General features: G+C 34.1%; 1 protein-coding gene across 1 annotated transcript; it reads left to right on the top strand.

Moving 5' to 3' along the window:
* Window positions 1-8,076: 8,076 nt before the first annotated feature.
* Window positions 8,077-13,609, top strand: LOC110894001 (NADPH--cytochrome P450 reductase-like). The gene is made up of 17 exons (XM_022141163.2): window positions 8,077-8,551; window positions 9,456-9,515; window positions 9,621-9,697; window positions 10,227-10,284; window positions 10,388-10,471; window positions 10,584-10,620; window positions 10,698-10,767; window positions 10,957-11,142; window positions 11,229-11,321; window positions 11,392-11,617; window positions 11,702-11,785; window positions 11,872-12,023; window positions 12,116-12,212; window positions 12,316-12,543; window positions 12,629-12,751; window positions 12,839-12,952; window positions 13,243-13,609. Exons 1-17 carry the CDS (start codon window positions 8,210-8,212, stop codon window positions 13,321-13,323), a joined length of 2,112 nt encoding a protein of 703 aa, XP_021996855.1. The 5' UTR covers window positions 8,077-8,209; the 3' UTR covers window positions 13,324-13,609.

Genomic DNA, 13,609 nt, shown 5'->3' with positions numbered 1-13,609 from the left:
ACAATATATGTTGAAAATTATAGCTGGGCAAATGCAGTAACAAGAAAATAACTTTCTGTCGAAACCAGGTCGTCGCGCTACGCGATCGTGATCTGATCTTAACGTCACGTCACGCGACCTTTGTCGCGACCCGCGACAGAAATGGAGCAAGCTCTCGCGGCCCGTGAGAGCTAATTTAGCTGGCAACTTGTTTGAAATTGTTTGTTTCAACCATGGAACTTGTTTTAATTGGTTTTCAAGGCCTCATAACTAATGATTAAGATGGTTTTGATTATAAGTAAATATTATGGGTCTCCGGATTGTATAAGGATGGATTTTCCTTCGCGTTAGTGAAGGAAATCTATAGGTGAACGTGTTTAGGAACGGGTAAGTATGTATGTCAATATGTGTAAAACTTATATTATGGAAAGCCGCGAACATGACATGTTAGTATAAGTAGATAAGAATAAAAGTGGTAAGCAAGAACTCGTAGGTTTGTATGCGTGAACCAATGTATGTTTGTATATAGATGTATATGATTGTATGTACATAAGTAGAGATGTATTCATGAATGAATGTAAGTTTCCATGAATGTACGTAGGAATGGTTTCAATATGATTGAGTATTGACGATTACTAATGATGTGCCTTGAGATTTGAAATGTAATACAGGTATGAGATCGTCGGGTTCACGAAGAATGGAAGCCGAACTTAGACAACGAATTTAAAAGGATAATCGAATGAATCCAAGTTCATATTGTGGAATGCTATAAGATTTTCAAATTATATAGTTTAATGATGTATAGTGATGTCAATGACTAACGGATCAGTTGTATATGATGTCCACAGTTACCACACGGATTTCCTCTATCGCTAACGAAGATAAGCTGACGTAGATCGAGTCGAGATGCAAGGATTGTACGGAAAGAATGGTCATATAGTGGAATTATGTAATGCTGGAAGTGTTAATTAAACGCGAATATTGTAAATTCCTTCTATTGAATGTTTGATATTTTTGTAATTGAGTCTTCACGTAAGACTTGTAATTAATAAAAAAAAAAGAAATTTTAAGGCTCGTTTTTCCGCTGCGCCATTTTCAAGATATTATGTATTTAGGGCGTTTCATTTTCTCCGATCACTCGTGAACCACGATGACAACGAAAATGCGGTTAGGCCCCAACATCATTTTAAATCTGAAAAGGCGGTGAGCTATGATTTGGGGACTAAGGTTGCTCAGACGCAGTAAAGAAGGAGCTAAGGTTTACTCAAATCCACTAAAAAATGGGCTAGTGATTCTCAAGAAGATGGTCTAGATTTGTTATTTGTTTTTATAATGAACTCATGAAGTCAAATAAGAACACTCTCAAATATATTAAACAGAGAAAAAAGAAACATAAAAAAATTAAACAAACATCAGAAGTATAAAGAATTCTTGTTTATTACAACGTAAGACTTCTTATTTATAACTAAAAAGTATAATATAAAAATAAAATTTGGTGTTCGTTTGGTACGAACTAATAAGATTTAAAAGTGATTAAAAATAAAGAAAATAAAAAAATAACTTTTCAATTAGATGGTTCTTTTATTTTGTTTTTCTTCCATTAAATCTTTATATTGCGTTTTGTTTTTTAAGCAACCTATTATACTTTTTGTTATCTATAAACAAGAAGTCTTACATTGTAATAAACAAGAAGTTTTTATACTTCTGATATTTGTTTAGTTTTTTTTTTCTTCTTATTTTAGTATGTAATATATTTGGGATGACTCTTATTTGACACGAGTTCATCGGAAAAACAGTTAATAAAAAAAGAATTATATACCGTTGGTAGAAGGTAAAAAAATCTATAATGGGTTTATTGGAGTAAACAAAGAAAATTATGAAGACTTAATAAAAAAAAGAACTATAATAAAAAAAAGGTAATAAACAAGACGTTGGGTTAAATGAAAGTTTTGATGAAAATAAAAAATAAATTTACTAAATTAGTTTTTATTCAATTATATGAGTAGAAAGATAAAACTAATGTTTGAAAAATACTATTTTAGTAAATATTATTTAAGAAACACTGTTTAAGAAAATACTTTTTCCATCAAAGAAATATCTTTTTTCACCAACATTTTCTTAGAAAAAAAAACTCCACAAAAGTTGCTAATATAAATGTGTAACTTAAATATAAAAAGAAAGTAAAAAAAAAGTCAAAACAAAATTTGGAAATGCTTATTTTACCAATCGAAAATTACCCTTTACCCTGTATATTAAAAATTGAATTCAATGAACAGTAAAATATAATAACATATTAAAAATAGAATTGAATATTATTACTAAGTGATGAGTAAATGGTATCGGATACTGATACCGGTATTAAATTTATTAAATCCGGTATATTTTCGGTACCGGTTTGGTATCGGTATTCAATGGTTTTTACCCTTAAATATCGGTGTCGTACCAGTACCGATCGGTACCGAACCGTACCGTATTAGGTATATTCGGTACTTGCACTCACCTTTGGGGATTTCGGTAACGGTATTTTCGGTACCGGTTTTTCATAAACACAGTATGTAAACTGTATTTTGTTTGAATGAGTATTTATATACACAATAACTTATTTTTTTTCTTTTATGTCTTTTTTAATGAATTAATTGTAGCATGTAAAATTAACTTGTATATTTAGATTATTGATAAGCAAATCGTATCAAATCCTGTAATCAAACCGGTATCGTATCGATACCAAATTTACTATACCAAATCATTTTTGGTACTAATTTGGTATACACCTTTTGGCGTTTTCGGAATCGTTACTTTCGGTTCGACACCGGTCTAGCACCATACATGTATTTATTGATCTTACCCTTCAAATACCATACCGTATTGTACCGAGTATTTTCGGTGCCGGTACTTAATTTCAAGATTTTTCGGATCGGTAATTTCGGTGCCGTTACCGGTACCGAGCTCATCCATATTTTAACGTGTTAGCACCGTAATAACTGAACTGAAAACAACTGAATTTCCAACGTGTAAGAGGTTTGGGTCCTATTATTATATATTAGGTTATTTAAAATCGTTTTTTTAGGACGGAGTGACTATCGTTACCACGTCATTTCTATTCATGTTTTGATATTCGGTATTTGCTTGCCGTCATTGACACACGTTTTGCAGTCATTGGGTCCCCGCCGCAACGCGCGGGCGGAAAATCAACTAGTTTATTGAACTTTAAAAAAAATTAAATAGTGTATGGTATTGTGAGTGTATGTCACACCCCGATATTTCAACTACAAACCCGGTGGACCCGATGAGGAGTATCATGACATAAGTTGATATTATCATAGTCAATATACACAAAATATCACAACGGAAGTTTTGGAATATACATTATTATTACAAACCATCAAGGGCGGTGATTAGGGTGTGCGGGGAGGACCACCGCACAGGGGCCGTGATTTCGAGGGCACGTGTTTAAAAAAACGATATATATATATATATATATATATATATATATGTTAATTTTTTTAAATAGTATACCCATACCAACTCCAAAATAGGGCCATTTGCAAAACATTTTTTACGGTTTAGAAGTTAGTCCATTGACATTAGGTTTAATAAGCCCTATTCCCATTTAATTTTAAAAAAATATTAATAATAAAATATTACAGAAGGGCACATTTTTTCGAGCTCGAACATGGTACATGAATTCTTAGAGACGCCTTTGCAAACCATAATGTCCAAAGTTCAAAATAAATATACAGACGGTTCGTAATAAAAGATCCACAGGCGGATCATAAAATGTACAAAAGATGTTCAATAGACTTTAGGCATATCTAAGGATTTGCAAGATCCTCTTATATCAACACCAAGAAGCTTTCAGGCTATTATGTATTGTACCTGTAACTTAGTCTTTTGAAAATATGTCTGTTTACACTAGTAAATACAATTAATTGACACGTTGTGAAAATATTTCAAAATTGATTTAAGTGCACAAGGCACATGAAAATCTTTTATAATTTGGGACAATTAAGAATTTTAATCTTGTATACAGTTTTACATGTTTGTCAATACATATGGGGCCCAGTATAGAAACTGAGACATGATTAACCGACACACCACTTATAAACCCACAAAGGAGTTATCCCCAACTTGTGGGTAAGAAAATATTATTCACATTTGTCGGGGGTATGCCTACACCCCGTGCTTTAGTCGTGGCCATTAGTAACTTAAATGAGCCGAGGATATCCAGGACACGGTCGCGTTAACCCCCAATGTTTAAGTTATCAAACAAAACAGATTAAAACGGGTTATGCGGATTTTGTAGCCACAATCCGGCATATGATACCCGACCAAGCAGTAATAATTTACCGTATCCCAAGCCCGTATAAGGAAAATAACTTAAAAGTATTTACCTGAGCTAGTACTTGACTTTAAATGCAAAGTTTATCTTAACTCAGCCGTTTAATCAATAGGTAAGTGTAGGTAGCATTTACTGGAAAGCTCTACTCTGGAATGATGGTATAAATAACCAATTAGAATGCTAACGGGTCCTATTTAAGTCGTAGACTTAGACTGACTAGCTTTAAGTGTCAAAAACGTTACGATACGCTAGATTAAGCGATGACCGGAATAGAATGTAGTTTAAACCCAGCGAGTACTAGGACTTGTACATTATGGGTAAACTATTTACATTCTGGAATTTGAGATTAGAATGACAAGGTTAAACCCGTTTCGGTAAACTTATGTAAACTAGTTACATAAGTCGACCGTACGCGTATAAGCATTAACGGGTAATCAGATGAGTCATGTACAAGTTCCATATGTCATTATACTTTAATCAAGTTATAATATCAATAGAATATCAACTTGTATGCCCGTTAAGGTTTTAAAATCAAATTAAGCCTCACAAGAGCGTTTTGGTCATTTAATGACGTATAAAAGGAATCTTGCATGTAATCTGATGTTATGATCATAAACATTATGTGAAAACACTTTATTTGTGATATAATATCAGTAGGATATCAAATATATGTGGTTTATAATTTAAGACCAAACTATGTATCGTAGGGGCATTTTGGTCATTTCACACATAGTTTGAAAGCTTATTTGGGATTCTAAGTTTATAACATGTACCTACTGTAAAAACAGTTTAAATAAGTTAAAAAATCAGTACGTAACAAGTCTTGGTTGGTAAATATGGTTTAAAACTATACTATGCGCCGAAAAGACGTTAAAGTCGTTAAATGACGATATTTGCAATGTTTTAAGAAAACTGATGTTATGATCAAGTTTATACGATCAAAATATGTTATTTAATATAGCATATTAGTAGGTAAAAAGGTTTTGTATGAAAGCATGATTAAAACCATTTTTAGTGCCACAAGGGCATTATCGTCATTTATCGACATAATACAAGAACTTGTGCATAAACTCAGTTTATAAACTGACTTGATATCCCAAATAATTCTAACTTTGATATTATATCAGTAGGTAATGAGCTTAGTATAAGAAATTATGTTTAAAACCATTTTAGGTGCCAAAAGGGCATTATGGTCAATTAAAAGCACAATTTACGATGTAATACGAAAAATCGGTTTATGATCAGATTAATAACATCAAAGTATGTTAAACATGTTAACATATCAGTATATAAACCATTTGCAAGTTCATTAATGTTTAAAACCTTATTTTTATATAAAAGGGCATTTTAGTCAAAGTTTCGCATAATAACGGAACTTGCATAAAAACTCATATTACTATTATGATCATGTAATATAACCTCACAGGGTTATGCTACACAATAATATAATCATAATGGAACCTTAAATCAGTACCAAAAAAATCTAATTCGGGTCAGAATCGAAAGTCAAAGAAGAAGTCAAACTTCGCGACTTTCGGTTGCAAACCGACCATAAACTTGGAATTGACGAGCCGAATATGTTTACACATGTTCTAATAATTATTACCAAGTTATTAAAGTGTTAAAACATATTCTATAACACCTACATTATCATATTATGATTATTTTCAAAACTGACCCGTTTGACTTTTAGTGTTAATAACTTTGACCCGTCAATTGACAAAGGAAACATGATTTTCAGGAGCTGTCCTCTTGAGGGATTAACACCTACCTAATTACGATCACGTGGCCATTTTCGCCTCGAACAATGGCTGGACCATTAATGTCTAAACCGAAAGTCAAAGCTTTTATCGAAAAAGCTTGACTTTCGGCTTTTAAAAGCCTATACACGAAAATGCAGAAGTTAGGAATATTTACAAAAGGTCCTAGCATGAATTTAGAACTCAAGTGGAGTCTACCTTCAGCTGGGAATCTCCAGAAGGTTGAGAAAGATGTGTTTGAAGAAGGTGCAAGGAATTATGGTGCACCAAAGCACCTATTTATAGTGCAAGAGGGTGAATCTCAGTTGCAACAGGTGTTATGGAGGTTCATGGGAAGCCTCCAAGTGTCCTAGGACGTGGCACAACTGACACACAAGCCCTAGTTTCGAAATGGTGGGTTTTGGCTGTTTGTGTGGAGGCCAAGGCAAAAACAAACAAGTTAGGCGCAGACTCTACCGTAAGCTACGGTAGAGGGCGTAGCTAACGTTGAGGTCTGGCCAAAGTTATAACTTTCACACATTGTCAGTTTTAGTCCCTTGTCTCCTTAACTCTTATATACTTGCACCCATTGTTATAAATAGCATATAAAGCCTTCCTTTGCCAATATTAGGCACTCCCAAGAGTATGACCAACATCATATAACACCCGATTCGTTAATATGACCAACACCAAGAGTATGACCAACATGTTGATGTTTTTAACCCTTCATATCACAAACTTTCAACCAATTCCACAAACGGCTCCTCATGTCCAACAAGTGGCTCAATTTAAGAATACGATCACCGTATAAGCTCACTCAGAGGCTTAGTTTTAGTATGTTGACACGTTTAGTCCCTCCACATTCACAGTTTTCATTGTTTGGAAAAAATAGTCCCTCGTAGCCAACATTAGGCACAATTAGGATTAGGGACACATGTCAATACATTATTGGGCACGATTTTACGAGACGTTACAGTGTATCTGAAAGAAAAGGTTATATAGAATTTTGAAAAGTTAGTGCAGACTTATTAACTTTTTGAAAAGTAATAAGAAGTTTTAGGGGTCAAAAGGGTTAGAAAAAAAACGTTGGGGGCCAAAAGGGTTAGAAAAAAAGACGTTAGGGGCTCAGATGTTAAAAGATTCCTTTTTAGGCTAAAAGTGATATAACCACAGGGGCCAAAGTTGTAACTTTCTCTTTATTATTGAGTAAAGAGTTAATTGCTCGGATGGTCCCTGTGGTTTCAAGTTTTTTCACGTTTAGTCCCCACCTTTTGAAAATAACATGTATGCTCCCTATGGTTTGTCATTTTGTTACTCGGATAGTCCCCTAACATTTACTCTGAGGACTATCCGAGTAACAAAATGACAAACCATAGGGAGCATACCTGCTATTTTCAAACTAACTAACATCTACTCAGGGACTATCCGAGTAACAAAATGACAAACCATAGGGAGCATACATGCTATTTTCAAAAGGTGGGGACTAAACGTGAAAAGACTTGAAACCACAGGGACCATCCGAGCAATTAACTCTTGAGTAAATTACAATAATAAAAATATAAAGTTACTCTTCACAAAAGCGTTGCTAATTATATTATAAGTAAATTATTATTTTGACCCATGTGGTTATATCACTTTTACCCTTATAGCCTAAAAATGATTTTTTTAACATCTGAGCCCCAACGTCTTTTTTTCTAACTATTTTGGTCCCTAACACTAACCCCATCCATTAAATGTTAGGGGCCAAAAGGGTTAGAAAAAAAGACGTTAGGGGCCAAAAGGGTTAGAAAAAAGACGCTGAGAGCTCAGATGTTAAAAAATTCTTTTTTAAACTAAAAGGGTAAAAGTGATATAACCACATGGGCCAAAATCGTAATTTACTCTTATATATTATAGTTAAAGTTAATCTGAATATTAACCATGGTTAAAATTAGCTAAATATAGTTAGGTGTGTATGGGATGGCTACTGGCTAGTCCATTTATTCCCTCTCTCCGCTATAAAACCAAATGAATATGTATTTCCCACCTGCAACTTCTTCCGGTGTAGAGAGAGAATCTAGTGAGAGAAACCTCTATAAACCTCTTCATCTTTAACTCTTCTCTCTCTAGTTCACACACCTCTATCAAAACTGCCTGTTTCTTACCAGTGATAATGCAATCAGAATCAGTAAAAGTGTCTCCAATCGAATTGGTATCAGCAGTGCTGAATGAAAAGGTGGCGGAGAAGTTGAACACGTCGGAATTGGGAGAAAAGACGATGCTGGTGGAGAATAACAAGCTGCTGATGCTGTTTACGACGTCGGTTGCTGTGTTGATCGGGTGTCTCATTGTTTTGGTGTGGCGGAGATCGTCCACGAAGAAACCGCTTAAGGAACCGGAGCCACAGAAAGTTGTTGTGCCGAAGATAGAGAAGGAACCGGACGCGGATGATGGCAAGAAGAAGGTTTCGATTTTCTTTGGAACTCAAACCGGAAACGCTGAAAGTTTCGCTAAGGTAAAACATACTGATTAATGTTGTTAAAACCGGACCAGACTAGTTGGTCTAAAATTTGGTGGTTCGGTTTGCATGGGTTGAACCAACCCCACCTAAATAGGTTGAGTGGCGATTGAACCAGTGACTTGGTTAAGTTGTTAGAAAAAAAAAAAGTTTATTTAAAACCGTAGTTTATTTAATTGCTAAAATTCATTAACCTGCTTTTTGTCTACGTGACGGATCATCCTCCAAGGATGATTCTCTACCAAACCGCCTAGCCTAAGAAACAAAATCATGGTTAATATAACCTACCTAAATAAGTCGAGTGGTGGTTGAAGATGTGACTTGGTTATGTTGTTCAACGGGTCTTAAGTAAAAAGTTGTATACATAATTATGTTTTGACTGCTTAATTTAATTAATTATATATTCTAACTAAGAAAATCATTTATTTCTCATTTAAAAATATCTATATTTTCTGAAGTGATTATGATCACTAGAGCTGTAAATAAGCTGAGCGAAGTACAAGTTTAAATTTCAGCTCGTTTATTATTTATTAATAAATTTATTTTTATATTTCTATTATAAGACACAATATATAGTATTTATTTTTTTATCATAACTTCTGATATATAATAACTATATATTTATTATATTTCATAACAAATTATATAAATTACAAGGTTCGTTTAGGTTTGGGAGCTGGCCTGGCCCCATTATTAGAAAAAAAAGGATTATTTTAAGGCTTGGGCTCGTTTATAAATTATAGGGCTCGTTTATCTTCGCATGTAGCTAACGAGCGGCTTATCTTGTTTACACCTTTAGTAATAATCGGTCTGGTTTTAAGAGATTACGGTAATGCATAGTTATTTTCCAACATATAAAGTTTTTCTGTGTTATTTTGACTTTATATTTTTATATGCAAAGGCACTTGTAGAAGAAGCAAAAGTTCGATATGAAAAGGCAACCTTTAAAGTAATTGATTTGGTGAGTTCAATTTTTAGATGCTACTACACAATCAGAATCTTTTTTCAATACTTGAAGTTATTATTATTAAATGTTTGAAGTACAACAATATTTTTTTAATCTTAGGATGCTTATGCTGATGATGACGATGTGTACGAGGAGAAACTTAAGAAAGAGTCTTTGGCATTTTTCTTTGTATCTACGTAAGTCATCATCATATTTGATTGCTAGTTTGCTGCACTGTTTTTTTTCTTAATTCCATATTTTTGTTTATATTTAAATTATTGATTTCATATGCATTGTTACCTAACCGTAGCACGTTTGGTCCACACATAAAAAACCTGGGGTCCTACAATTTACACCCATAAATTGACCTTCTACACCTCACTTATTAGATTTTTTCCTGTTTTTTTATTTGAATAACTTATATTTTTTTTTTTTTACTTTTAGTGTAGTTCTTTGTAATTTCAAATGCACTGTTACACTTATTTATCTTTATCTACGATATAAATGTTATAATTCATTTATCTAAATAATATAAAACATTATTTTATTGTGTTACTATTTAAAAATCCGTAATTAAAAAAAGACTAAATTCATAAAACGTGCATTCTATCTACAGGACAATTCGTGTAACTAATATATAATATATACACATATAACAGCATAAATATGTATTAGGTAGTAAGTACCCCTTTTGATACAAATCTTGTATGATATTTGATTATCTAGGTATGGAGATGGTGAGCCAACAGATAATGCTGCCAGATTTTATAAATGGTTTACAGAGGTAAATATTTTGTGCCTAATCGCCTATAATATAATCATTTTGGTGGTGAGATTTAAACATGATAAGGCTGTTTGTTAACATACATTTTTCTGTACTTGTGTAGGGGGATGATAAGGGAGAATGGCTTAAGAAACTTCAATATGGAGTATTCGGTCTCGGCAACAGGCAATATGAGCATTTCAACAAGGTAATTATCATCTTATTAATTTCGTTTCGTTTTCTCGATAATCAAGCAGCTGCTGGCAAGGTCTATATTTTGTAACGGGCGAATTATATATTTGTTCCTTATTTTTTTGTAGGTTGGAATAGTGGTTGATGGTAAACTTGAAGAGATGGGTATGTTCAATTCCCTAAAGTGATATGTTTCTAGTTTTCCGTATGCGAGTGCTAATCTTTACTATTACCATTTGCAGGTGCGAAACGCCTTGTTCCTTTGGGCCTTGGGGATGATGATCAATCTATTGAAGATGATTTTGCCACATGGTATAAATAAGACTACATTCACCATTTTAAAACGGTTCGGGTAATGGGTTGAAATGGGTTATCACTAAAATAGGCTCAGCTTGAAATGGGCCATTTTTCTAAGTATCAAAATTTGTTCGCCCTCTATTATATTATTATTATACATCTATGAATGAATTTGCAATTATTTTTTGTTTATATCATCTTTAGGAAAGAGTTAGTGTGGCCTGAGTTGGATCGATTGTTGCGTGACAAGGATGACATGAGTGTTGCCACTCCTTACACGGCTGCTGTTTTAGAATACCGAGTTGTATATCATGACAAACCCGACCCGTCTACAGAAGACCAAACTCTTACAAATGGTCATTCTGTTCATGATGCTCAACATCCAATCAGGTATTGATAAATCTTGAATGTCCGAATATCGTTTTCTCATCTTATCACAATCTCAACTGGTTATCATAAATCATGTCTTTTTAAAGATCCAATGTGGCATTCAAAAAGGAACTACACACCCCTCAGTCCGACCGGTCTTGCACTCATTTGGAATTTGACATCTCACAAACTGGACTATCGTAAGTCGCTCATTATATGTTGTATTTTATCCAAAATTAAAGGTGCTAAAGATTCTTCTTTTTTTCTTAGATACGAGACGGGTGATCATGTTGGTGTCTACTGTGAGAATTTAAGCGAAGTTGTAGATGAAGCCGTGAGATTAGTCGGCTTACCACCCGACACTTATTTCTCAATCCATACCGATAAAGAGGACGGAACGCCTATCACTGGCTCCACCTTGCCACCTCCATTCCCTCCATGCACTTTAAGAAACGCATTGGCGCGCTATGCAGATGTTTTAAGTTCTCCTAAAAAGGTTACACATAAGTCATCAATAATGTTGTCATAAAACATACATGGTTACATATTGTAATATCAATTAACATATTATGTATACCAGACTGCTTTGGTTGCTCTGGCTGCTCATGCTTCAGATCCCAATGAAGCTGCTCGACTAAAATTTCTCGCATCGCCAGCTGGCAAGGTCGGGATTTCTTTCACTAATCTTGGTTAATGGTTTTTATGTTTAATAAATTACTTAATATTTTTTTATTGGTATTTGTGGTTCAGGATGAATATGCTCAATGGATAGTTGCAAACCAAAGAAGTCTTCTTGAGGTTATGGAGTCATTCCCGTCAGCGAAACCTCCACTTGGTGTTTTCTTCGCAGCTGTGGCCCCACGTTTGCAGCCTCGATACTACTCGATTTCTTCTTCTCCAAAGTAAGTAGTTTAAATATGTTTTATATTAAGCAAGTAACCACTTTTTTATTAACTTATCCCATTTTTCATATATTTTTTTTTATTTTTTACAGGATGACACCGAACCACATTCATGTCACTTGTGCATTAGTTTATGATAAAACACCTGCAGGCCGTATCCACAAAGGACTGTGTTCAACCTGGATGAAGGTATTACCATCACTGCTATTTCTGCATTCAATTTGTTGGTAGTATTACTAATTTGGTGATTTACATACTTTAAATATACTAAAATTCGGTGATTTATTTTCAGAATGCTACGCCTATGACCGAAAGTCAGGATTGTAGCTGGGCACCCATATTTGTTAGAACATCCAACTTCAGACTTCCTATTGACCCGAAAGTCCCGGTTATCATGATTGGGCCCGGAACTGGACTGGCTCCTTTTAGGGGCTTTCTTCAAGAAAGACAAGCTTTGAAGGAAGCTGGAACCGAGCTGGGGTCATCTATTTTCTTTTTCGGATGTAGAAACCGCAATCTGGTAAGCTGAACAAAAACTTTTTTTACAAGTGATATCTTTCAATAGTGGAAAATTATGAATATGGTATTTAACATTATAACTGTAGGATTTTATATACGAGGACGAACTAAACAACTTTGTGGAGACTGGCGTTCTTTCTGAGCTTGTTGTTGCTTTCTCCCGTGAAGGAGCGGCTAAGGAGTACGTGCAACATAAAATGAGCCAAAAGGTAGGAAAAACTAAACGACAGTCTTTATTGTAACATGTCACATTATATTAGTTTTTTCTTTTTTTTTAATGTGAGATGTTATTACAGGCTACAGAAATCTGGAACTTTCTTTCAGAAGGAGCATATATATATGTATGTGGTGATGCTAAAGGCATGGCTAGAGATGTACACCGAACCCTTCACACAATTGTACAAGAACAGGTGTGCTAACTTTGGCCTTAACGGTATACATACATGAATACGTATATATATTATTGTATGAAGTAGCTACTGGTATAAAGAATTGGCTTTCTGGTGTTTAATAAATTGAGGTCCATTTAGGCTGGTGACATAACTATATATGTGGCTCAAACTTGACAAACACTACACCCTTAAGTCGACTTTCTGAGTGCCCGTTTTTGTCATAATTATTTTCCTAATGTGGGGCGAGAAAACTGATTGCGTGTCTCATACTTTAACTAACAAAACCGTCGTTTTTTATATAATTTCAGGGATCTCTAGACTCATCCAAGGCGGAGTTGTATGTTAAGAATCTACAAATGTCAGGAAGATATCTTCGTGATGTCTGGTAATAATTCTTTCAAGAAAGGGAAATGGCACAAAACTTAAAAATGACACTTCTTATTTGAGGGACAATCTTTCCTACGACATCGTTTGAGGGACTTCTGTTGATCATTAACGAGTTTTGGTTATTAATTTTTCTTTTTTTTTTTATTACATGTAATTTATAAGCATTGTTTATAAGCATTCAAAAGTGTGTGTTACGTAAGTGATAAACCATGTATCTTTGTGAACTTGAAGACTCGAAACATAAGGTTTACTCTTTATTTATAATTCAATTGCCATGTTAGCACAAAA

This window comes from Helianthus annuus, chromosome 12 (assembly GCF_002127325.2).
Source record: "Helianthus annuus cultivar XRQ/B chromosome 12, HanXRQr2.0-SUNRISE, whole genome shotgun sequence".
In the NCBI taxonomy this organism is placed as follows: domain Eukaryota; kingdom Viridiplantae; phylum Streptophyta; class Magnoliopsida; order Asterales; family Asteraceae; genus Helianthus; species Helianthus annuus.
This window is presented reverse-complemented; position numbering and strand designations above follow the sequence as displayed.

Coding starts and splice junctions, on each gene's coding strand:
- LOC110894001 (XM_022141163.2), top strand. CDS start 8,210: ATGCAATCAGAATCAGTAAAAGTGTCTCCAATCGAATTGGTATCAGCA. Junction 9,516..9,620: donor CCTTTAAAGTAATTGATTTG/GTGAGTTCAATT, acceptor TTTTAATCTTAG/GATGCTTATGCTGATGATGA. Junction 10,768..10,956: donor GAAGATGATTTTGCCACATG/GTATAAATAAGA, acceptor TATCATCTTTAG/GAAAGAGTTAGTGTGGCCTG.